The sequence below is a fragment of the Microcebus murinus genome, chromosome 8 (genome assembly GCF_040939455.1).
Source record: "Microcebus murinus isolate Inina chromosome 8, M.murinus_Inina_mat1.0, whole genome shotgun sequence".
NCBI classification, from domain to species: Eukaryota; Metazoa; Chordata; class Mammalia; order Primates; family Cheirogaleidae; genus Microcebus; species Microcebus murinus.
The window spans coordinates 100611006-100633231 of NC_134111.1; the positions used below are offsets into that span (position 1 = coordinate 100611006).

The 22226-nt window shown below is 49.8% G+C and overlaps 1 protein-coding gene across 2 annotated transcripts in view; it reads left to right on the forward strand.

The window, feature by feature from the left end:
* The window catches only part of EFHD1 (EF-hand domain family member D1), a 35203-nt gene extending 14621 nt beyond the window's left edge, over positions 1–20582 (forward strand). For both annotated transcript variants that reach the window (XM_012791610.3, XM_012791612.3), the window contains exons 2-4: positions 6694–6841; positions 14318–14452; positions 19389–20582. In XM_012791610.3, coding sequence (XP_012647064.1) covers positions 6694–6841; positions 14318–14452; positions 19389–19523 — 418 coding nt within the window. In that variant the 3' untranslated portion in view covers positions 19524–20582. The remainder of the gene's footprint in view (positions 1–6693; positions 6842–14317; positions 14453–19388) is intronic.
* Positions 20583–22226: the final 1644 nt, after the last annotated feature.

The window sequence follows — 22226 nt, forward strand, 5'->3', positions numbered from 1 at the left end:
GGGAGGGGTGCCAGCCAAGCTATTTTAGGTGGGTTCCCTTTCTCCAGGGCTGGATCTACAGGGCTGAAAGAATGTGATAGTGTTTTCATGGGAGGAGCAATGGACATTTCCAGAGTGAAGACAATAAATCTGCCTGCATTTATTTGCCTTTCTCGCAAGCTCAAAAGTTTGGTGTAAGATCTGCGGTTTGCAGACGGCCCTGTCTAAAGGGGTTTTTACACTGCAGTTGCTTGGAGAGAGGGACCTTCCAGTAGGTTAAAGATGAACGTCCCCCCTCCCCTAGTGCGATCTGCACCCCCCCTCCTGCTTTGGAGACCTGGTTCCTCCCCTCCAACGCCTCCAGCCACACTCGCCAGTGTGATGCGCAAAATTGATGTCCTAAAACCTGCAGGAAGGCCTTTATCCTGTTTCTCTATCTTGTTTTCTGTATTTAAAAATATCTAGGCCGGGTGAGGTGGCTCACACCTGTAATCCTAGCACTCTGGGAGGCCGAGGCAGGTGGATTGCTCGAGGTCAGGAGTTCGAAACCAGCCTGAGCAAGAGTGAGACCCCCATCTCTACTATAAATAGAAAGAAATTAATTGGCCAACTAATTAATATATATAGAAAAAATCAGCCGGGCATGGTGGCACATGCCTGTAGTCCCAGCTACTTGGGAGGCTGAGGCAGGAGGATTGCTTGAGCCCAGGAGATTGAGGTTGCTGTGAGCCAGGCTGACGCCATGGCACTCACTCTAGCCTGGGCAACAAAGTGAGACTCTGTCTCAAAAAAAAAAAAAAATCTAACTCCATGTTTCTGTCTTTGTTAGCCTTGGCATTCTGTGGACTGAGCTGAACATCAAGTCTCCTTCCCGCCAAACCTACCTCCCCTGGCCCAGGCAGGGCTGTGGGCTAGCGGGTCAGGTGGGGTCCTCCCTGTTAACCTCACGGGGCCTAGTGATCTTGGGCTGATTGACCTGATGGGCCTCAGTGTCCTCGTTAGCCAAACAGCGCCACACCCCTCCCAGGAGCGTTGAAATACTAGATCAGATGAAATTTATTTGAAGGGTTTCGCTGATGAGACTGTTTCTCAAAAATTCTGTGAGATGGCCACATCGGCGTTCCTCTTGGCCCAAAGTGAATGACTCTGCATGTGCTGGTAGTCCCCAGCACCACGCTCTGAGGCCAAAATCAGAATCCACAAATATTCGGGACTCAGAAGTGTGACTCTTACCACGTCTGCCTAAGTCTTCAGATACAAATTGCAAAAGGCGTAACTCTCACAGTTAGAGTAGTGACCTGTTCTTTGGGACACTGAGTATACACTGTGCTTCCCCAACCCCTTAGGAGCTCAGGTACACAGTATAAACCCAGTACACGCTCTTCCTCGCCTTCCTTGCGCCCATAGAAAGTTAGCATCTGCTTGAAAACCCCAGGCTGGTTCCGATCCATAGGAATTGGCTTTGCCGCTTCCTTCAGTTTTCACCGTCTGTGAATTGGGGCTACTAATTACCACGCCAGGGTCCTGTTGAATTAAGCGAGGTAATTTAGCACCGTGCCTGGCACTTTGCAAGTTCCCCATTAACAAAAAAGGCAGGCGGCTATTATTAATTCTTCATAGGACTGTTGTAAAGATCAGAAGGGTTAGAATATGAGACAGTGCGTCCTGAACTGCGAAGTAGACCAGTTTTAGCTACTAGACGTTTTGAACCCTGTGGTGCACGGCGCACTGTGTGGTCATCAGGTGTTTTGAGAGGAGCAGATAAAACAGTGAGATGATGAAAGGAGGCGTGGAGGGTGTTTTCCTGCCTGTCTTGCGCATCCAGGCCCTGGGGGAAGTGACTGTAGACAGAGCCACAGAGAGGGTCACTTTGAAGAGAGAAGGACGTGCCTCTGAGTACAAACCCCAGCTCCACGGGGAGGAGGGCGCCACTGATGTGGCCACTTTAGAGTCCTGCCAGGATTTAATAAATAGCACTTGGCTGATGCTTCCAGCAGGAACAAAAGACAGCAGCCTTCACTGAGCACCTGGGATTGAAGGGGGTGGCTGGGTGGTGATTCCTGTCTTTCTTGCCCTGCTCCGCCTTGGAGACGTCTCTTCCAAGTCCGGCTGCACAGTCCCTCCACACGCTCACTGTAGTCCCGTTCCCCCACCCGTGCCTGACCCCGTGGCCCCGTGGCCCTGTGGCTCCCAGCAGAGCATGAGCACCCCTTTTCCCTTTCTGGGGTTTGCCCGCTGGGCTGGGGTTTCTTTTTCCAAGCACATACTCTCTAAGGGGTTGAACCAAATCTTCTCGCCCATTTGTAGAAATTGAAATTCCTTCAACTTGCTGCCCAGACCTTGCTGCGGACCTTTCTGACATATTTGGCCTCATATTTGACCTTTTTGTTAGCACTGAAGAATATTTTGGGCTTGAGGGAAGGTGTCCCAAGTCTTCTCGACTCCTCTCAATCTGAACCCCAGAGGAGGAGTAATAAGGAGATGACTTCCCCCACCCCACCCCTCCCCTCGTGTTGGAGGCGAGCCCCTAACTGAGCCCCTACGGGCAGGACCTCACGCGAGCCGGCCTCGTGTCTGGGAGGCCGTGCTAGCTCCGGCCAGGGTGCGCTGGGAAGCCCTGACCCTCGTCCTTCCTCTCCCCGTGGGCTGAGGACAAACGCCTGCCTTGTTCCCTGACCTTTGCTTATCCTTCCATCCTCCCAGCCGGTTCATCTCCTGTTCCTGGGGCGCCCCTCTCTCCTTCCACCCAAGCGCTTCAGTTACTCCCCAACTCCCTGCACTTCCTGCCTTTCTGCTGACACCCTTTGTTTATGCCTGAGCGATCAGCGCCTTAAATGTACCATCTTCCCCAGGCCGGGTGGCTCACACCTGTAATCCCAGCACTTTGGGAGGGAGTCCAACGGGGGAGGATCAGGGGGAGGCCAGGAGTTGGAGAGCAACCTCGGCAATAGCGAGACCCCCATCTCTAGAAAAACTAAAAAAATTAGCCAGGCATGGTGACACGCACCCATAGTCCCAGCTACTCGGTGCAGGAGTTTGAGGTTACTGTGATTGGGCCATTACACTCCAGCCTGGGTGACAAAGTGAAACTCCGTTTTTTATAAAAGGAAAAAACACCACCTTCGTTGCTTCAGTCTCCTCTGTGAAGTTTGTTGGAACATCTGTGTGCTGAGCAGTGGGCAGAAAACATTATCCCCAATCTCAGCATTGAAGGGACCTTAGTAGTCGTTCAACTGGGCCACCTTCTAATGTCGAATCGCCTAGAGAAGTGCTTCCCAAGTATTTCCGTGGAACACTTGGCGGCCAAGATGCATCTCCTCCAGTGGATGGATGGAAAATCCCCAAACATAGAGGATTCTGTGATCAGATGAGTCTGTGCTCTGTTTCCCTCTTGTAACTTTTGGACACATGACCATATGGAAGGCTCTGGAAAGTTCCACACTAAAGAAACCTGTTTACTTTGACTAGGACTCCAGGTAACAGAGACTGTCCCTCCCAGCCTGTTTGCATGAGCTTCTTTACTTTCAGGTTGCTTCTAGTGAGCTGTTTTGCCAGAAAGCGCTTCCTTGCCTATTTATACAGTAGAATATCATTTGGCAATAGAAAGGAATGAAGTACTGATTGATACATGCTACAAGTGGGTGAGCCTTGAAAATATTATGCTAAGTGCATGAAACCACGTAGAAAAGGCCATCTATTGTGTGATTCTATTTATATGCAATGTCCAGAAGAAGCAAATCCTAGAGACGGGAAAACTAGGAGTTATCGAGGGTGGAGGATGGGGCCGGGGAGATGGGATTAGGGAATGACAGGTGCCAGGTCTGAAATGAGCAAGGTGCCTCTCGGTTTCCAGGAATTGGGCAGAGTACATGAATCGCAGGAGGGCCAGCCCAAGATCTAGTGTTATCAGAGGATGGGGTGTGAGCACTTTGAAAAAAGAAGTGATGATTTTCCTGGGTTCACTTGGGGATGGACATCATTTACCTGTCTTTTTAGTTTTTAAATAGCTGGCTTTATTGAAATAATTTGCATACCATAAGATTCACTATATAGTTCAGTGATTTTTAGTATATTCACAAGGTTGTGCAACTGTCGTCACTATCTAATTCTAGAACATTTTCATCACCCTAAAAAGAAATCTGTACCCACCAACAGTCATTCCCCATGCCCTCTCCCCGCTAGGCCTTAGCAACTCCTGGTGTTCTTGTCTCCATGGATTTGCCTCTTGGACATTTCATGTAAATGGAATCACGCAGAATATGGCCTTTTCTGTCTGGCTTCGTTCTCTTAGTGTGATATCTGGGCTCCTCAATGCTCACCACCAACCATCCAGGGATCTCATCTGTGTCCTTTAGGGCCTTGCAGTGTAACTTTTCCAGCAAGGAGGTTGTGCCCAGTGGGGGCGCAGAGCTGCTAGAGTAAACAGCAGGGAGGGGGCGGCCGGGTGGGAGGCATGGCCTGGAATGGGCTGGAATGGAGCGTGTCTGGGATTCCTGGGCCTCCTCCCCAGTCTGCCCTTGTGGGCCTTAAATACCACCGGCCCACAGCGGGAGATTTCTTGTTGCCCACAGGCTGCATTTCTTGGTAGGTGGTGAGTAGCAGGGGTTGTTCTTGGTAATTGTGGGGTTTTGTTATTGGGGGGGGGCAGATGGATAGTGAGGAAGTCTGATTTCTTATTTAATTTTTATTTTTTGCTTTTCTTTAGTTTTTAGAGGCAAGATCTCACTCTGTCCCCCAGGCTGGAGTGCAGTGGAGTCATCACAGCTCACTGCAGCCTCAAACTCCTGGCTCAAGTGATCCTCCTGCCTCAGCCTCCGAAATAGCTGGGACTGTAGGCATGTGCCGCCACACTTGGCTAATTTTTTTAACTTTTGGTAGAGACTGGGTCTTGCTATGTTGCCCAGGCTGGTCTTGAACTCCCAGCCTCAACCAATATTCTCGCCTTGGCCTCCCAGAGTGCTGGGATTACAGGCATGAGCCACTGAGTCTGGCCTGGACTCAAACTCCTGGGCTCAAGCAATCCTTGGGCCTCAGTCTCCTAGGGGGACTATAGGCACGCACTACTGTGCCCACGCTTATTTATTTAATTTTTTGAAAATTAAATAAATGCACTTAACATAAAATTTACCATTTTAGCCATTTAAGTGTGCCATTGGGCAGCACATTACTGTGCCACCATCCGTTTCCAGAACCTTTTTCTCATCCTAAACTGAACCTCTACTGGTAAACGCTAACTCCTCATTTCCCCCTCCCCAGCCCCTGGCAGCCTCTTCCACTTCCTGTCGCCATGAATTTGACTCCTAGGAACCTCATGCAAGTGGAATCATGCAGGGTCTGTCCTTTCGTCCTGCCATTCCTGGCAGAATGTCCTCAAGGTTCATCCGTATCGTAGCCAGTGCTAGCATTTCCTAGCTTCCGTTGCGGAATGATATTCCACGGTATGGCTGTACTCCATTTCCCTATCTGTTCCTCCGTCCGTGGACACTTGGGGCTGCTTCCACCTTTTGGCCGCTGCGAACAGGTTTGTTTGTTTGTTTTGTTTTGTTTTGTTTTGTTTTGAGACAGAGTCTCACTTTGTTGCCCAGGCTAGAGTGAGTGCCATGGTGTCAGCCTAGCTCACAGCAACCTCAAACTCCTGGGCTCAAGCGAACCTTCTGCCTCAGCCTCCCGAGTATCGGGGACTACAGGCATGTGCCACCATGCCTGGCTAATTTTTTATATATATACAGTTGGCCAATTAATCTCTTTCTATTTATAGTGGAGATGGGGTCTCACTCTTGCTCAGGCTGGTTTCGAACTCCTGACCTTGAGCAATCCTCCCTCCTCGGCCTCACAGAGAGCTGGGATTACAGGTGTGAGCCACTGCGCCCAGCCCAGATTTGTTTTTTAAAGCAAGGTGTCCGTACCTGAGCGACAAGTGGTGTCTGGGTAGCAGGAGACAGGAAGGACGTGAAGGGAGGGGGCCAGGGCGTCCTGAGGAAACCCTGCGGTGCGGGCGTGGCTGGGAGGAAGCGGACCACAGAGGGCTGAGGATGGCTGACCCGGGGGAGGAGGGGCAGGCCGGACAGACCCTTCACCTGGTGAGGCTGCGTTTGTTTCCAGGCAGGGGCTGGGGGCAGGGGGGAACAGCCGGCACAGGGACAGTCACCTACAGGGTGTGACCTGACCGTTCAGACCTGGAGACCAGATGAGTGAACCAGAAGGTGAAGCACAAAACTGAACCCGCGACCAGGCCTGGGTCACTGCCACGAACAAGGGTGGGAAGCGGCTTCCGGAAACGCAGGGCTAGCAGGACGGAAGGCGGGATGTCAGAGATGGGTGTGGGAGAGGTGCGGGGACAGCCACCAGGAGGAGGCTGCTGGCACTGTCGGCCCTCCCGGGTGTGAGGGGCGAGCTCCGGCAACTTGTCTGGGGTCCAGCACCGGGAGGTGCTCAGTCGAAGTTTGTTGACCAGCACTGGGGGAAATAAAGATGAAAAAGGATAATACATTTCACCCTCTAGAAACTTGCGGCCTAATTGAGGAGATAAAAGACATGAGAAGCACTGTGTTCCTTGAGGAGCACTTTGAGCCTTACAAAGCCCGAAGGCGTTTTGAGGAGAAATGGCCCTTTCTGGCCAGGGGCCCCGAGTGGGCATTGCAAAGCAGGAGACGTACCGGCTGGAGACTCACAGGTGTCCTTTTGTCTTGGCCGTGCCTTCCTCTGACCCTGCAGGTATGACGCTGGGCGGGACGGCTTCATCGACCTGATGGAGCTGAAGCTGATGATGGAGAAGCTCGGGGCCCCCCAGACCCACCTGGGCCTGAAGAGCATGATCAAGGAGGTGGACGAGGACTTTGACGGCAAGCTCAGCTTCCGGGAGGTACCTGCCTGCTGCCGGCCCCGAGCCCCTGGGGTCCCCTGGGGGGATGCTCAAACTGGCAGTCCCTTGGAGCACAAATGGGTTTGGCCTTTCCAGAGCACTGTTTGGATATTTAACCTAACTACAATTCTGCTATTAAAAATGTCTTTAAGGGCTGGGTGCAGTGGCTCACGCCTGTAATCCCAGCACTTTAGGCAGGAGGATTGCTTGAGGCTAGGAGTTCGAGACCAGTCTGGACAACATTGCAAAACCCTATCTCTACAAAAAACTTTTTTTTCTTTTTTGAGACAGAGTCTCACTTTGTTGCCCAGGCTAGAGTGAGTGCCGTGGCGTCAGCCTAGCTCACAGCAACCTCAAACTCCTGGGCTCAAGCAATCCTACTACCTCAGCCTGAGTAGCTGGGACTACAGGCACACACCACCATGCCCAGCTAATTTTTCTATATATTTTTAGTTGTCCAGGTAATTTCTTTCTCTCTCTCTCTCTCTCTCTTTTTTTTTTTAGTAGAGACGAGCTCTCGCTCTTGCTCAGGCTGGTCTCAAACTCCTGAGCTCAAACGATCTGCCCGCATCGGCCTCCCAGAGTGCTAGGATTACAGGCATGAGCCACCATCCCCAGCCGACAAAAAACTTTTTTAAATTAGCTGGGCATGTTGGTGCACACCTGTAGTCCCCCAGCTACTCTGGAGGCTGAGGGAGGAGGATCACTTAAGCTCATGAGTTTGAGGCTGCAGGGAACTATGTTCACACCACTGCACTCCAGCCTGGGTAACAGAACAAGACTCTGTCTCTAAAATATATATATATATACATATATATATATCTTTTTTTTTTTTTTTTGAGACAGAGTCTCACTTTGTTGCCCAGGCTAGAGTGAGTGCCGTGGCGTCAGCCTAGCTCACAGCAACCTCAAACTCCTGGGCTCAAGCAATCCTGCTGCCTCAGCCTCCCGAGTAGCTGGGACTACAGGCATGCGCCACCATGCCCGGCTAATTTTTTTTTTTATATATATATCAGTTGGCCAATTAATTTCTTTCTATTTATAGTAGAGACGGGGTCTTGCTCTTGCTCAGGCTGGTTTCGAACTCCTGACCTCGAGCAATCCGCCCGCCTCGGCCTCCCAGAGTGCTAGGATTACAGGCTTGAGCCACTGCGCCCGGCCTATATACATATATATATATCTTTAAAGAGATACACAGTGTTGGCCTGGGAGAATGCCCAGTAATCAGACTGAAAATCAGTGTGGAATAGTATGGCCTCATTTGGGTAAAATGGTAAGAAATCTGGAAGGATGTTCACCAAAATATTCATAGTGGATATTTATGGGTACACAGTTTTGTGGCTTTATAATGTTATACTTTTTATATATTAAATCTCCTTTATTTAAATTTTTAAATTTTCAATAATTATGGATATATAATAGTTGTGTACATTTATGGGGTAAATGTGATATTTTGTTACAAGCACACAATGTATAATGATCAAATCACGATAATTGAGCTGTCATCTCAAACATTTATCTTTTCTTCGTGTTAAGAATGTTCCAATTCCACTCTTTTAGTTATTTGCAATATATAATAATAAACCTTTTTATTTTTATAGTAGGCATTTAAAAATAGTAAAAATGTATGCCAGGTGCGGTGGCTCACACCTGTAATCCCAGCACTTTTGGAGGCCAAGGTGGGAGGATCACTTGAGGTCAGGAGTTTGAGACCAGCCTTGGCAAAAGCGAGACCCTGTCTCTACTAAAACTAGAAAGAAATTAGCAAGACAACTAAAAACAGAAAAAATTAGCTGGGTGTGGTGGTGCATGCCTGTAGTTCCAGCTACTTGGGAGGCTATGGTAGGAGGATCGCTTGAGCCCGGGAGTTTGAGGTTGCTGTGAACTAGGTTGACACCATGGCACTGTAGCCTAGGCAACAGAGCAAGACTCTGTCTCAAAATAAAATGAAATAAAATAAAAATAGTAAAATATGGTCTTACTCTGTAGCCGTGCCCCCCCCCCCAAATGGTCCAAGAGTGGGGACTTCTTGATCTTTGAACCTTTGAAATTGCAAGCAAAATTTTTATGTGCGGGTATCTCTCCAGGAAGAGTGCACATAGCACCCACAGCCTGACCCCAAATGGCTGAGAACCTCGATGGTAATGCCATTTCGGTTTTGGGGAAAATATCTCAAGACCATCAGGTTTCTTCCCTGGCCAAGATGCCACCCCACAAGGGAGGGAATTTCATGTTTTGGGTGATTTTTGTGACTTGTATTGGAAAGCCTCAAGACGTGTCAGTGTGGCACCTGGTATTATAATAACTTTGGTGACGACATCTGGTTTATAAGGCTTGGAGTGTTCGCTGAGCTCTTTCAGTCTCGTTCTCAGCGGCGTCTCAGCCGCGGCCCTTGGGAGCTGGGAGTAGAGGACTGTCCCTGCTTCCTGGTGTTTAACCTGGTCCTTACAGAAACTGTAGGGCGCTGGCATCCTGGTTTCTGATGGTGAGACCTTTAGTCAAGTACTGGTCTTCTGTCCAGGACAGATGCTCTTCCTGGGGTCTGCAGCTGAATTCGCAGCCACAGGCCCCTTCTCCAGCTGTGACAAACTGGGCTTGCCTCTCCCTGCCCACAGATCAGCACCAGAATCTCCCATCTCTTCTTTTCCTGAATCTGCAGACGTGGAGATAGGCAATCCCAGTGTTGGGCATAACTCTTAGGATTCCTCATGCCAGAACCAAGGACCTGAAGGGCTTGCCTGAAGTCAGGCCTAGCTCAGGGCACTGGCTCCTTCCAACCCCGCACTCTTGGGCTGTAGACTGTAGAAGCTTTAGCCTTGGTGAAGCTTTGGAGAAAGTGTTGGTGAAAGAGCTCTGTGACAATGTTGTGACCTCTGGGGACAGGAGGTGAGAGAGTGTTTTGTGGGCCATGCGATCACCAACTGAACTAAGACACAGCCCCCTCAGCCCCGCCGTACTCAGGGGCCACCCAAAGGCGCTCTGCTCTGAATCCACAGTGCTTGGGTAGCTCTTGATTAGCTGCTGCTTTGGCCATTTCCCACACATGGCGGACGTCAGAGGCCTGGAGATCTCCAAAGGGTCCCGTGGTGCGCTCGCAGTCCCTACAGAGCTGCAGGGACATTTGTGTTCAAGCCTCCTCCCATCCCAAGCCTGCAGCGGTCCCGTCTCTAGAGGTTGCACCAGGTGTACAGATGTGTTGCCTTTCAGACTTCACAGGCCAGCCTCCCGTGTGGCTCTGTCCCTCTGCTGGTTCCCGCCCATGCCGGAAGCCGCTCGTGGGCCCATGCGTGTTGGCGCAGCGAGGGGAACATGGGTGGACAGCCAGGCTCGCTCTGCCACACGGTGCTGGGTCACCTGGGCAGGTTCTTCCACTTCTGAGCCTCAGTTTCTGTGTCTTTGAGATAGGGGGACTGCAGTGAGAACGAAGCCTCCTTCTGTGCCTTTTAGAAGCCAGAAAGAGAGCCCTCGCCAGAAACCGAATCTGCTGGGACCTTGGTCAAGGACTTCCAGCCTCCAGAACTGTGAGAAAATACGTTTCGGTCGTTTAATCCACCCGACCCGTGGGATTTATTTGTTGGAGTGGCCAAGCACGCAGCCGGTACGGTGGGTCCGGTTGCCTGCCTGCCTGATCCAGCTGATTGGGCCATGCGTGGATCCCTGGGCTAGGCCAACCCCAGTCTCTCTCTCCTGGGATTTTGAAATTGGGGCCGGAGTGTGCAAATTGGCTCTGCAGCTGCCTGTGCCTGGGAGAGGAACGCCACGTGAAATGGCCATTGTCTGCCCTTGGACCAGTCTCGAGGGACGGAGGGATCGTGGCCTCCAGCCCCTAGAGCTTTGCCATTCCCAGTCCCACTCCTCCTCCAGGCCACTGCGTCTTGCCCTTGGGTTTCTGAGACGTCCATTTCCTATGATGAATACCTCCTTTTTTTGCTTAAGCCAACAAGTTTATTTTTGTCACTTGTAATCTAAGAGTTCTAGCTAATATGGGGAAGTGTTTGCATCACCACGCAGAGTCCTGAAGTTAAAAATTGCCTGAATGTACCGGAAGCGCCCGTAGCTCTGTGGGGAAGAGCTTCGTAGCTTTGCTGGGTCTCCCTCTGTCTCTTTGTTCCCTGCCTCTCCTCCCCCTCCCCCACTTGGGCGTCATAGTCACAGCTAGGACATTTTCCAACTCTTGTACAACATACCCGTCTTTGTGGACTATAAATAGGAAGACAAACAAGGCTGGGCAGTTGGAGAAATTGTCATTCAGGGGCGCTTGGTGATTGTCATGAAATTAAACAGGGATGCCCGGCATGCCTCACGCAAGGCTGAACATTTTCGGGTTGAGCTGGACTTTTTTTTTCTTCTTTAACTGGCTGGGGTAGGGGTCCCTAAGTAATGACTAGGCCACCTACCACCAGTCATCCACTGAGCTGGCAGGGTGAGTGTGCGTGGCCAGGGTTTGCCCCAGTCCTGAGGGTTCAGGGGACACGGCTCTGGGGAAGGGGCCCGTGAAGACTGTGTGAACTTAACGTTTCCAGTGCACAAAGCCCTCCTGTGCACAGAAGCGCGGCCACCTCCGTGCTAGATGAGAACACAGGGTCTGGGGATAGAGTCCCTGAGGTCACTTGCATTGGTGTGGGCTTGGGGTGGTGGCCCCTCCTTTGCGAGCTGCCTCCCTGAGCCCCCGAGAACAGCTGGCACAGAGGAGCTACCTGCTCTGTCTTTGCCTCGTGAGGCAATGAGGTGGGCCTGTGTGCAGTGCTGGGCAGGGTACCAAGGACGGGCGTTTCCCACCACGTGGCTCACATTTGCAGCACCGATGTCTCTTGGAGAGAGCTCCACCTCTACCGCCTGCCCCCCATGTCCCTGGGCCTCCTTCAATAGGCTTGTTTTCTTTTCAGCCAGAATTTTGGCTCTGAGGATCTGCTGCAAACGGAGTCTTTGCTGGCCTCTAGTGAGGGAGTTTGAAGCCGCAGGTGGATGGACTTGGCTGACCACATCACCCTCGGGTGAAGCCGCAAGTCCTCGGGCCTCTTGCTTCATCCCTTGATTTGTATTTGACAGTATCCACAGTGGAGTTAGGACCCCTGAAGTGAGCACTATGTATGACGAAGGCTTTTAGCGGGCGTTTTGGGTCGTGGTAGTGGGTCACGCCCTCACTGGGGCAGCATCCCCTCCGGGACCAAGAGGGGCAGACACTCAAGTTCGGAAAGCCTGTCGCGGTTGTTTACCTTTCTCTCTACTCTGGGTAATGTTCTTTTGTGGAAGGCATTTTTAAGGGAAGGTGGTCATGAGAAAAGACCCAGAAACCTGAATTTCCCCTGTGGGTGCACATGCTTCAGGTGGCGCCCGGAGAAGCCCTCTTTGGATGATGACTTGGAATACAGCAGATCATATTCTTTCCAAACAGAAAAATAACTCATGGAGGCTGGATAGCAGTTGTTTGACAAGTAAATTCATAAAAATTACTTAAAGAAGAGAACTTTACAAAATTACCTTCAGGGAGAAGGGCAGGAAGATGGGGACCTGCCATTTAAGTTTGGCCCATTTATTATTATTGAGGCATTTAGTCTGTGGAGGCCTTAGCACACGTTGCCCTCAAAGATTAATCCATTCAGGTCACATTTTACATCTGGAGGGAGAGGATAGATTATTCAGTAAATGCTGTGAGGATTACTCACTAGCTATGTGGAAGAAAATAAGATTAATGATTAACCTCAAATGACAGATCTGAATACATTTCAGAGATTAAATATTTACATGTTTAAAAAAACAAGAAGCCATAAAGTTAGTAGACAAAAACATAGGCGATTGTTTTTGCAACCTTGGTGGTGAGAAAGGTTTTTCTGTGCATAAAGCTAGTGAGAGAAAAGAAAAGGTTGATAGAGTTTATGTCGAATTTTTTTTTTTTTTTTTTTTTGAGACAGAGTCTCACTTTGTTGCCCAGGCTAGAGTGAGTGCCGTGGCGTCAGCCTAGCTCACAGCAACCTCAAACTCCTGGGCTCGAGTGATCCTTCTGCCTCAGCCTCCCGAGTAGCTGGGACTACAGGCATGCGCCACTATGCCCGGCTAATTTTATATATATATATCAGTTGGCCAATTAATTTCTTTCTATTAATAGTAGAGACGGGGTCTCGCTCTTGCTCAGGCTGGTTTTGAACTCCTGACCTTGAGCAATCCGCCCGCCTCAGCCTCCCAGAGTGCTAGGATTACAGGCGTGAGCCACCCACCGTGCCCGGCTTATGTCGAATTTTTGAGGCTGGCTATGGTGGCTCACACCTGTAATCCTAGCACTTTGGGAAGCGGGGATGGGAGGATTGCTTGAGGCCAGGAGTTCAAGACCAGCCTGGGCAACATAGTGAAAACCTATCTCTACAAAAAATAGGAAAAAAAAAATGAGCTGGACTTGGTGGCAGGCACCTGTAGTCCCAGCTACTCAGGAGGCTGAGGCAGGAGGGTCACTTGAACCCAGGAGTTTGAGGCTGCAGTGAGCTATGATGACACCATTGCACTCCAGCCTTGGCAACAGAGAGAGACTCCATAGCTAGGGAAAAGTTTATATACAGTTTTTGAAAGTCAACAATTACCATAAACAGAGTTAAAAGGCAAGTGACAGAGCTCAAGTATTTTAAATATATAATACCAGGTTCTATGAAGATCTCTTAGCAAATGGTAAGAAAAGTAAACAGTTTTATGCAAAGACGGGACACAAGAAAATTTAAGTGGTTAAAAAACATTGAAAATATTAAATTATTTAGTTTTTAAAAAACAGCACATACAAGTCCATTTGATTTTTTTTTTTTTTTTTGAGACAGTCTCACTCTGTCACTCTGACTAGAGTGCAGTGGCGTTCTTGTAGCTCACTCTAACCTCCAACTCCTGGGCTCAAGCGATTCCTCTGCCTCAGCCTCCCTGGTAGCCAGGACTATAGGCTTGTGCCACCATTCCCGGCTAAATTTTCTAATTTTTGTAGAGAGGGGGTCTCGCTCTTGCTTAGGCTGGTCTCAAACTCCTGATCTCAAGCAATCCTCCCGCCTCTGCCCGAGTGGTGGGATTACAGGCATGAGCCACCACACCTGCCCCTATTTGATTTTTCTTTTATGGTTGTAAACTAGGGCATTGCCAATATTTTGCTGAAATTGTTGTGTGAATGTTTCTGAATGATAAATTCCCAGCAGTGGAATTAATGGTTAGAAGGGCAAAACACATTTTATTTTTGGTAAATACTTCCAAAATACCCGTCAGGAAGTTTGAATCAGTTTACACTCCCATCAAATAAACATGAGGGTGCCCATTTCCCTATATCCTCGTGGAAAATGGGTGTCTTTTCATTTTGACAATCTCATAAAGAAAGAAACTAATTCGTCACACACACACATACACAGTCTTTTTAAATGCCTGGCAAAATAACTCCAGCTTGGCCCAGAGGGGATTGCTGTGTGTCTCTCTCAGGGAGGTAGACTCTGGCTCTCTGCTTTCTTTCCCCTCTAGTTCCTACTCATTTTCCACAAGGCCGCAGCTGGGGAACTGCAGGAGGACAGTGGCCTGATGGCGCTGGCAAAGCTCTCCGAGATCGATGTTGCCCTGGAGGGTGTTAAAGGTGCCAAGGACTTCTTTGAAGCCAAGGTAGGTGACCCGTCCCTTCCGTGCAGAGCAACCACTCCCTCCCTCCCCCTGCCGGACAGAGCTCCCTTGTCCGCTGCCTGCCTCATTAGCTCACGCAGGACACGTGGGACTGTGCAGGTTCTGTCTGTCCATCGAGTACCGGGATGATGGACGTGAGTCTGCGTGCCATCTGAAAACGAAACACAAAACAGAAAAACACAAAACGGCAAATGCATTCGATCCTGGTTTCAGGTTCAAGCAGTTTGCTGCTACAGTGCTCCTAGATGGACTCTTGGTCCTCCTTCGAAAGCTGCAGCCACCTTTGCACCTGTGTTGAAAGCAGGTGGTTAATGGGGCCAGAGGAGGGGGACATGGTGGCGTGCCCTGAATGGGTGTTTGCTCTTTGAGAGAGAGGGGTTGGGAGTTGGGCGCTTCCGCTCACTCCTGCACCCATGCTGTGGTTGCCGGACATCGATGTGCCTCCCCACAGTTAGGTGCTGTCATTGCCTCTCTGCAGAGCACACCTGCAGAAACAGAGACCAAGAGAGTCCTCCAGATCCCCTGCCCACCAGAGCTGTGTGGTTCAGCGGGTAAGGGCGCGAGCTCTGGAGCCAGGCCCCTGAGTCCAGGTCCTGCCTCCTCCACTGGCTTATTTCCTGACCTAACATTGACTCTGCCCGTCTCCAGCAGAGTTGGGCATCACCTTAAGCTCTGAGACGCAACTCCTGTGCAAGTGAAGAGGGCAAAACTGTTGCCCTCCCAGGGCACACGCCCCGTCCAGTGAGGACAGCAGACTGCACCGACGGGGAGGAGAGAGGAGGGAAGGGTTAATTTTGCTGGGATGGGTCCTCTCCCTTTGCTGGTTGAGCCTGTATTTGCATTTCTCTTGGGATGCCTTGGGAAAGGTCCTAGGGGTGAGAACCCAGAGTTGGCAGGACGCTGTTTTCGGTTCACTGCTGCGGCGCAGTGTGATAAGTGCTCTCGCAGAGGTGCTCTCGTCTGAGTCTCTGGGGACGTCTTATCGGGACATTCAAGACCTGTTATGATCTGGCTCTGATCCCCGCTCCAGCCTCATGCCCCCCTTCAAATGCTGCCACTCCTTTTCACAGCGGGACCTCAGCACCTGCTGTTCCCTCTGCCTGAGCGCCCCGCCCAAGCGCCTCTGCCTAGAAAACTCTTCTCCTTCATCCAGAGCTGCCTCCTCTGGGCTGCTTTCCTGACTGTCCAGGCAGGAAAGTCTGCCTCTTCCACTGCCTCTGTTGCATGTGGCAGTGGCATTACAATTTATCTGTTCAAGGCACTCTTGGACACTTTTGGTAAGCATATAAATAAATTGAGCCAACTTTTTGTAGAGCAGTTTGGGACTGTTAACATTTTATATTCTTCACTGCCGGGATTCTGCCTGTGGGATTTTATCCTTCGGAGGCGCTGGTGCCTCCCCACATGCAGATGCACGGGCGTAGATTGTGAATGCACGCAGGTGTGTGCACCAGGATTCTCAAACAGCGTTGTTGGCAAGAGAGAAAAACTGGAAACGACCAAAAACTCCCATCATCGGGCACGTGAGCCCACGTGGTGCATCCACGCATTTGCACACTCCACGGCTCTCAAAGAATGAGATGCAGCTGCGTGCTACGTGTGGACAGACACCCCAAAATAAATTAAGCAACACAGTATCTTTGCACCCTAATTTTGTTAAATATTAAATACTACCTGATGCTTATATGCCACAGCATTAGTAATAGTTACGTCTGAGGGACTTACTCTATATTCCTGTAATGTCTCATAACGAGAGCGCATTACTTGCATAGCCAGAGAAAAGATGAGACGGATAACAATACGAGTTTTGTTCAGCTCGTTATGTTTCTGTCTGCCTCCTTCCCAGACTCAAAGGCAGAGTAGGTGTGTTGTCTTTGTAATTACAGCACCAGGCGCGTAATGACCCTCCATAAACGCAGGCGTGAATGACAAACGAGAGCATCATCACCGGAATTTGGGAGAGGGCCAGGCAGGAGCTGACGTGTGTGACAGATGTTGGAGATGAATGGGGGCTCACCTGTAATCAAGCAAGGGACGCCGGCCCTGTCGTGGGAACGGCGAGAAACGGGGCGGCCCTGAAGCTCGGAGGGTGTGGAACGCTTGGAAGCTGGGAGGGGGGTGTCTCCATTTGGTGAGGACACAGGACCTGGGAGGGAGCCGGCTGGTGACGTGGCTGGCAGGGGAGGCCACAGTGCGAATGTGGAGACCAGGGAATTGGGCCAGCACTTCTCACCCTTTGGCAGGCCGTGGCACATGCTGTAGGTGACTCTGAGGAAGGATGACCCCTGCACAAGTTGGACACAATCAGACAGGGAGCTCTGGCCTCCCCAGGGCTGAGGGGAGCCCCTCTCTGGACTCCTGGTTGAGAAGATCAGGCCTTCCCCAGCCTGCTGAGTGCCAGAGCCACCCGCAGACCAGCTTCCCAGCCCCACCCAGATCCACCTGGGGTGTCTCCAAGGCGGGGTGCTGGAACCACGTAGTCAGTGGAGCTGTGCAGGTGGCTCTAATTTGCAGCTGCAGGCACTGGGGAGCCATTGGAGGTGTTTGAGCAGGGCCTTCCATGATGGGGTGGGCACTGTGAGCATGGACTTGCCTGGGGGCAGCTTCCACAGATGTCTGGAGAGCAATCATAGGTCCAACGAGGGCAGTGACAATGGCTAGGGAGCAGATGGGAATGACCCGAAAATGCTTTAGAACTCAGAGTGGTCATGACCACTCAGGTGAAGGTGGGAGGTACAATGCCGTGAAGAGCTGTGAGGAGAGGAATTGATGGTTTTTTTAGTCAAGACCAGAGCTGGGCCAGGCACAGTGTCTCACGCCTCCCTGCCTTTGGGAGGCCGAGGGAGGAGGATGGCTTGAGGCCAGGAGGTGGATGGAGACCAGCTTGGGCAACATAGCGAGACGCTGTTCCTACAAAAAATAGAAAAATTAGGTGTGGTGGCACATGCTGTACTCCTAGCTTCTTGGGAGGCTAAGGGCAGGAGGATTGCTTGAGCCAGGAGTCTGGGGTTGCAGTGAACTGTGATGATGCCACTGCACTCTGTCCCAGGCAACAGAGTGAGACCCTGTCTCAAAAATAAATAAATAAAAAGTAATTAATTAAATGACCTTATTTTTGTGGCTTAAAAAGCCAAATGAGTAAACAAAACCATAAAAGTATTAGAAGAAAATGCAGGAAAATGGGTTTAAAACATTGAAGGGTATAGAAGAACTTTTTTTTTTGAGACAGAGTCTCACTCTGCTGCCCGGGCCAGAGTGCCGTGGCGTCAGCCTAGCTCACAGCAACCTCAAACTCCTGGGCTCGAGCGATCCTCCTGCTTCAGCCTCCCAAGTAGCTGGGACTACAGGCATGCGCCACCATGCCCGGCTAATTATTTTTTCTATTTTTAGTTGTTTGGCTAATTTCTTTCTATTTATAGTAGAAACAGGCTCTTGCTCTTGTTCAGGCTGGTCTTGAACTCCTGAGCTCAAGCAATCCTCCTGCCTTGGCCTCCCAGAGTGCTAGGATTACAGGCATGAGCCACCGTGCCCAGCCGAAGAACTTAAACATGACATAAAATGCAAAAGCCAGAAAGGAAATGGTTGATAAATTTGATTATATCAAAATGTAAATATTTGTGTGGGCCAAGAGACTTTATCATTTTTATTTTATTTTTTTTTAGCTTAAACAGCAGAAATTTATTGTCTCACAGTTTCAAAGACTAAAAGTCCAAGATTAAGGCATTGGCAGGGTTGGGGCCTTCTGAGGGTTGAGTCTGTTCCATCCATCCTCAGCAGAGGGTGAATCTGTTCCATGCCTTTCTCCTAGATTCTGGTAGTTTGCTGCAAGCTTTGATATTATTTGGCTTGTAAATATATCACCTTGATCTCTGCCTTCATGTTCACATGGTATTCTTCTGTATGCATGTCTGTCTATAATTATTTTTAACAGTCCTAAACTAGGGACAGACTAAAATGTGTTAAAGTTAAAAGACAAGCAAAAGACTGAGAGAAAGTGGCTTAAAAACATATAACAAAGGACTAATACCTACATTACATGAAGAACTGAAAATTTAAATAAAACCCAAACAGCTGAATAGAAAAATGGGCAAAGGATACAAATGGGCAATTCACCAAAGAGGAAATAAAAGATGGCTTTTTTTTTTTTTTTTTTTGCCTATCAGATTGGCAGAAAGGAAAAACGTTAATGATAAGCATTGGCAAGGCTGTGAGGAAATGAGTCTGTCTGATCCGTGATGGTGGAGGTGCAAACTGGAGCAGCTGCTTTGTATAGCAATTTAATAGTCTTTGTTAAAATAATCTACACACTCAGTGTGTTGTCCAGAAATTTTACCAAATTGGTAAGACACACAGAGAGTCAGTTCTAGAATAGAGAATTTTTAGATGGGTTTATCTGATGTAATATTGAAGACAAATTGTTAATTGAAAAAAACCCAAACAGCACCAAATCCCATTCACAATACCAACAAAATCTTGTACTATTTAGAGGTACATACAGGATGACTGATTAGTGGGGACCATAACAGCAGCACTGCGTGGAGACTGAGGCAGTCAGGGAAGGCTGCAAATTGCAAAGGTGAACCTTTGCCACGGGCAGACGGATGCCGTCTCAGTCAGAATCCCAGCAGGGAATTCATTTTGGTTTGTCTTTTCCCCTGGAACTAAACAATATCAGTGTGAACTTAAAGGATGTACAAGTGGATAGGAAACAGGGATACTAAGCAGTGTCCTGGGAAGGAAGTCAGAAGCACATGTAACACATATGAGAACGTGACCTTCTGAAGACCAGAGGGAAGGGGGCGGGCTGGGTGTCTCTGTCACCAGGTCTGTTTGCTGGGCTGCTGGCTCAGGTGTCAGCATCTCCACGTTTCTTTCCCCTCCCTTACGCCGTGGGTCTGCTTTCACTGTTTCTCTGCAGGCCCAGGCCCTGTCATCTGCCAGTAAGTTTGAAGCCGAGTTAAAAGCTGAGCAAGAGGAGCGGAAGCGGGAGGAGGAGGAGAGGAAGCTCCGCCAGGCGGCCTTCAAGGAACTCAAGGCTACTTTCAGTGCATAGTCCGGCGACCTTGCCCTCCGTCCACAGCTGTGCCTTACGGATGCCCGGGTAGAGATGGCCAGGCACGTTCTCCACCCCTGCCGGCCCCCCCTCCCTGAGCCAGCATCCACACGCACCCCCAGTGCCAGCCCCATGCCAGCCCTCATTGCTCCCAGTGTCCATCCCCTCCAAGAGGGTCTGGGGTGGGCCAGGTGCCCACCCGCCTCCCTCTCCTGCCTCCCTCCTCTGCCCTTCTCTGTAGCCAGAACGTGCTTCTCCTGTCTCTTTACCATTCCACATCAAGAGCAGTCTGCGGTGTGGGTCTGTGCAGACTGGCGGTCTTTTGTGCGGCCCACCTTCTTGGGGGATTCTCTGCAGCCTCCTCCTTGTTTCCCGCCCAGCTCCCCTATTCTCCTCCTTGGTCAGACCTGCCAGTTGCTTTTGCATCTTCTGTCCTTGGGTGATGGTGGGTTTTGAGGGAGGCCAACATGGCCCACTGCCTGCCCCCCCTCCAACGGGGGAATTGCACTCAGCTGAGGTGACACAGCATAGAGACAGGACAGAGGTCCTGCCCCTGTCTCCTGGCCCCTTAGTGTCCCCCGGGCCTGCCTGCTCCACCCCATGCCACTCCTGTCTTCCCATTCCAGCCTTTTCCCCACTCTTAAATACTGTGCTACTTCCCTGTAAGAATGAAAGCATAATTAGAATACTAATGCGTAGAAGGATCCCTGTTCACTCCAACTTTATGCAAATTGTATTACAGCAGACCCCTGACATTCCCACGTGACAAACCCAGGGCCTTTCAAACTCCCAAAAGTCATGACCTTCCTCCTCATTAACCATTTTCCAACATCTGCTCCAAGGCATTGAGGTGAAAAATGTTTCTTCCCAGTTCAGATTTTCGTATCTTAAGAGCTCTTGGGATTGCTCACAGATCCCAGGGTTGGTTGTATTTTTAAAAGAATATTTCCTACTGTCATATTTATTACTTATCTTTTGTACCTGCTGTCTTTACAACAAAGAAAACACCTGCCTTTTTACCTTACAGCTGTTTCTTTTTAAATAAACTGTGCAAACGAACTTGGCCATCCCATCAATGTGCTTCTAGTTTCTTTTTTTTTTCTCTTTCTTTCTTTTCTTTTCTTTCTTTTTTTTTTTTTTTTGAGACGGGGTCTTGCTCTGTCTCACTGGCTGGAGTGCAGCAGCGTCATCGTAGCTCACTGCAGCTTTGACCTCCTGGGCTCAGGTGATCCTCCTGCCTCCAGAGTAGCTGGAAATACAGGTGCGCACCACTGCACCCAGCGCCTCTAAGCTTCCTTGAATTGGCGGAGAGAAGTGTGTCTCATTAGGGGCGAAGCAAGGGCTTCTGCTGGAGGCTGAGTGCCTGAATCCAGTTAGAAATGGAAACAAGAGGATGTGTTTTCACTCTGTAGCACTCAGCTGAGCTTGTCAGTTGCTTTCCCTGTCACATCTGTGAGGATGCTTTCAGCTCCAGGTGAAACTGTAGCTCACTTTGGTTTGCTTCTCCGCCCCTGTGAAACTCTGAGCAGAGCCAATGCCCTTCCTCCCATGTATACCTAGGCCCTAGATTCTAGGGTATTTGGGAGACCCATGGAAGGACCCCTGTCCTAAGAAATACCTTTTCCTCCCCAGGGAGGACCTTTCTCTTTCTGCACAAACCCAAGACCTATGTTTCACAGGCACCATGTTTCTAGCCCACCAGAGGGGCAGGGCGTGAAAAAGGAGTGGCGATATTGTTACCAAACAATCCAGCAATCGTGCTCCTTCGCATTTCTCCTAATGAGATGAGAGCTGTGTCCACACAAAAGCTTCAGACGCAGGCCGGGCGCTGTGGCTCACGCCTGTAATCCTAGCTCTTGGGAGGCCGAGGCGGGCGGATTGCTCAAGGTCAGGAGTTCAAAACCAGCCTGAGCAAGAGCGAGACCCCGTCTCTACTATAAATAGAAAGAAATTAATTGGCCAACTGATATATATATATAAAAAAAAATTAGCCGGGCATGGTGGCGCATGCCTGTAGTCCCAGCTACCCGGGAGGCTGAGGCAGAAGGATCACTCGAGCCCAGGAGTTTGAGGTTGCTGTGAGCTAGGCTGACGCCACGGCACTCACTCTAGCCTGGGCAACAAAGTGAGACTCCGTCTCAAAAAAAAAAAAAAAAAAAAAAAAAAAAAAACCTTCAGACGCATCTTCATGGTGGCTTTACTCATAACTGCAAAAACTTGGAAACAATCAAGGTGTTCTTCAGTAGGTAAGTGGATAAACAAACTGGTACATCCACACAGTGGAATTTTTTTTTTTTTTTTTTTTTTTTTTTTGAGACAGAGTCTCACTCTGTTGTCCAGGCTAGAGTGCTATGGTGTCAGCCTAGCTCACAGCAACCTCAAACTCCTGGGCTCAAGCAATCCTCCTGCTTCAGCTTCCTAGGTTGCTGGGACTACAGGCATGCGCCACCACGCCCAGCTGATTTTTTTCCCCTATATTTAGTTGTTTGGCTAATTTCTTTCCATTTTTAGTAGAGACAGGGTCTTGCTCTTGCTCAGACTGGTCTCGGACTCCTGAGCTCAAGCAATCCTCCTTCCTGGGCCTCCCAGAGTGCTAGGATTACAGGCGTGAGCCACCACGCCTGGCCCACACAGAGGAATATTATTCAGTGATGAGAAGATGTATTCAGGGATAGAAAGAAATGAGCTATCAAGTCAGGAAAA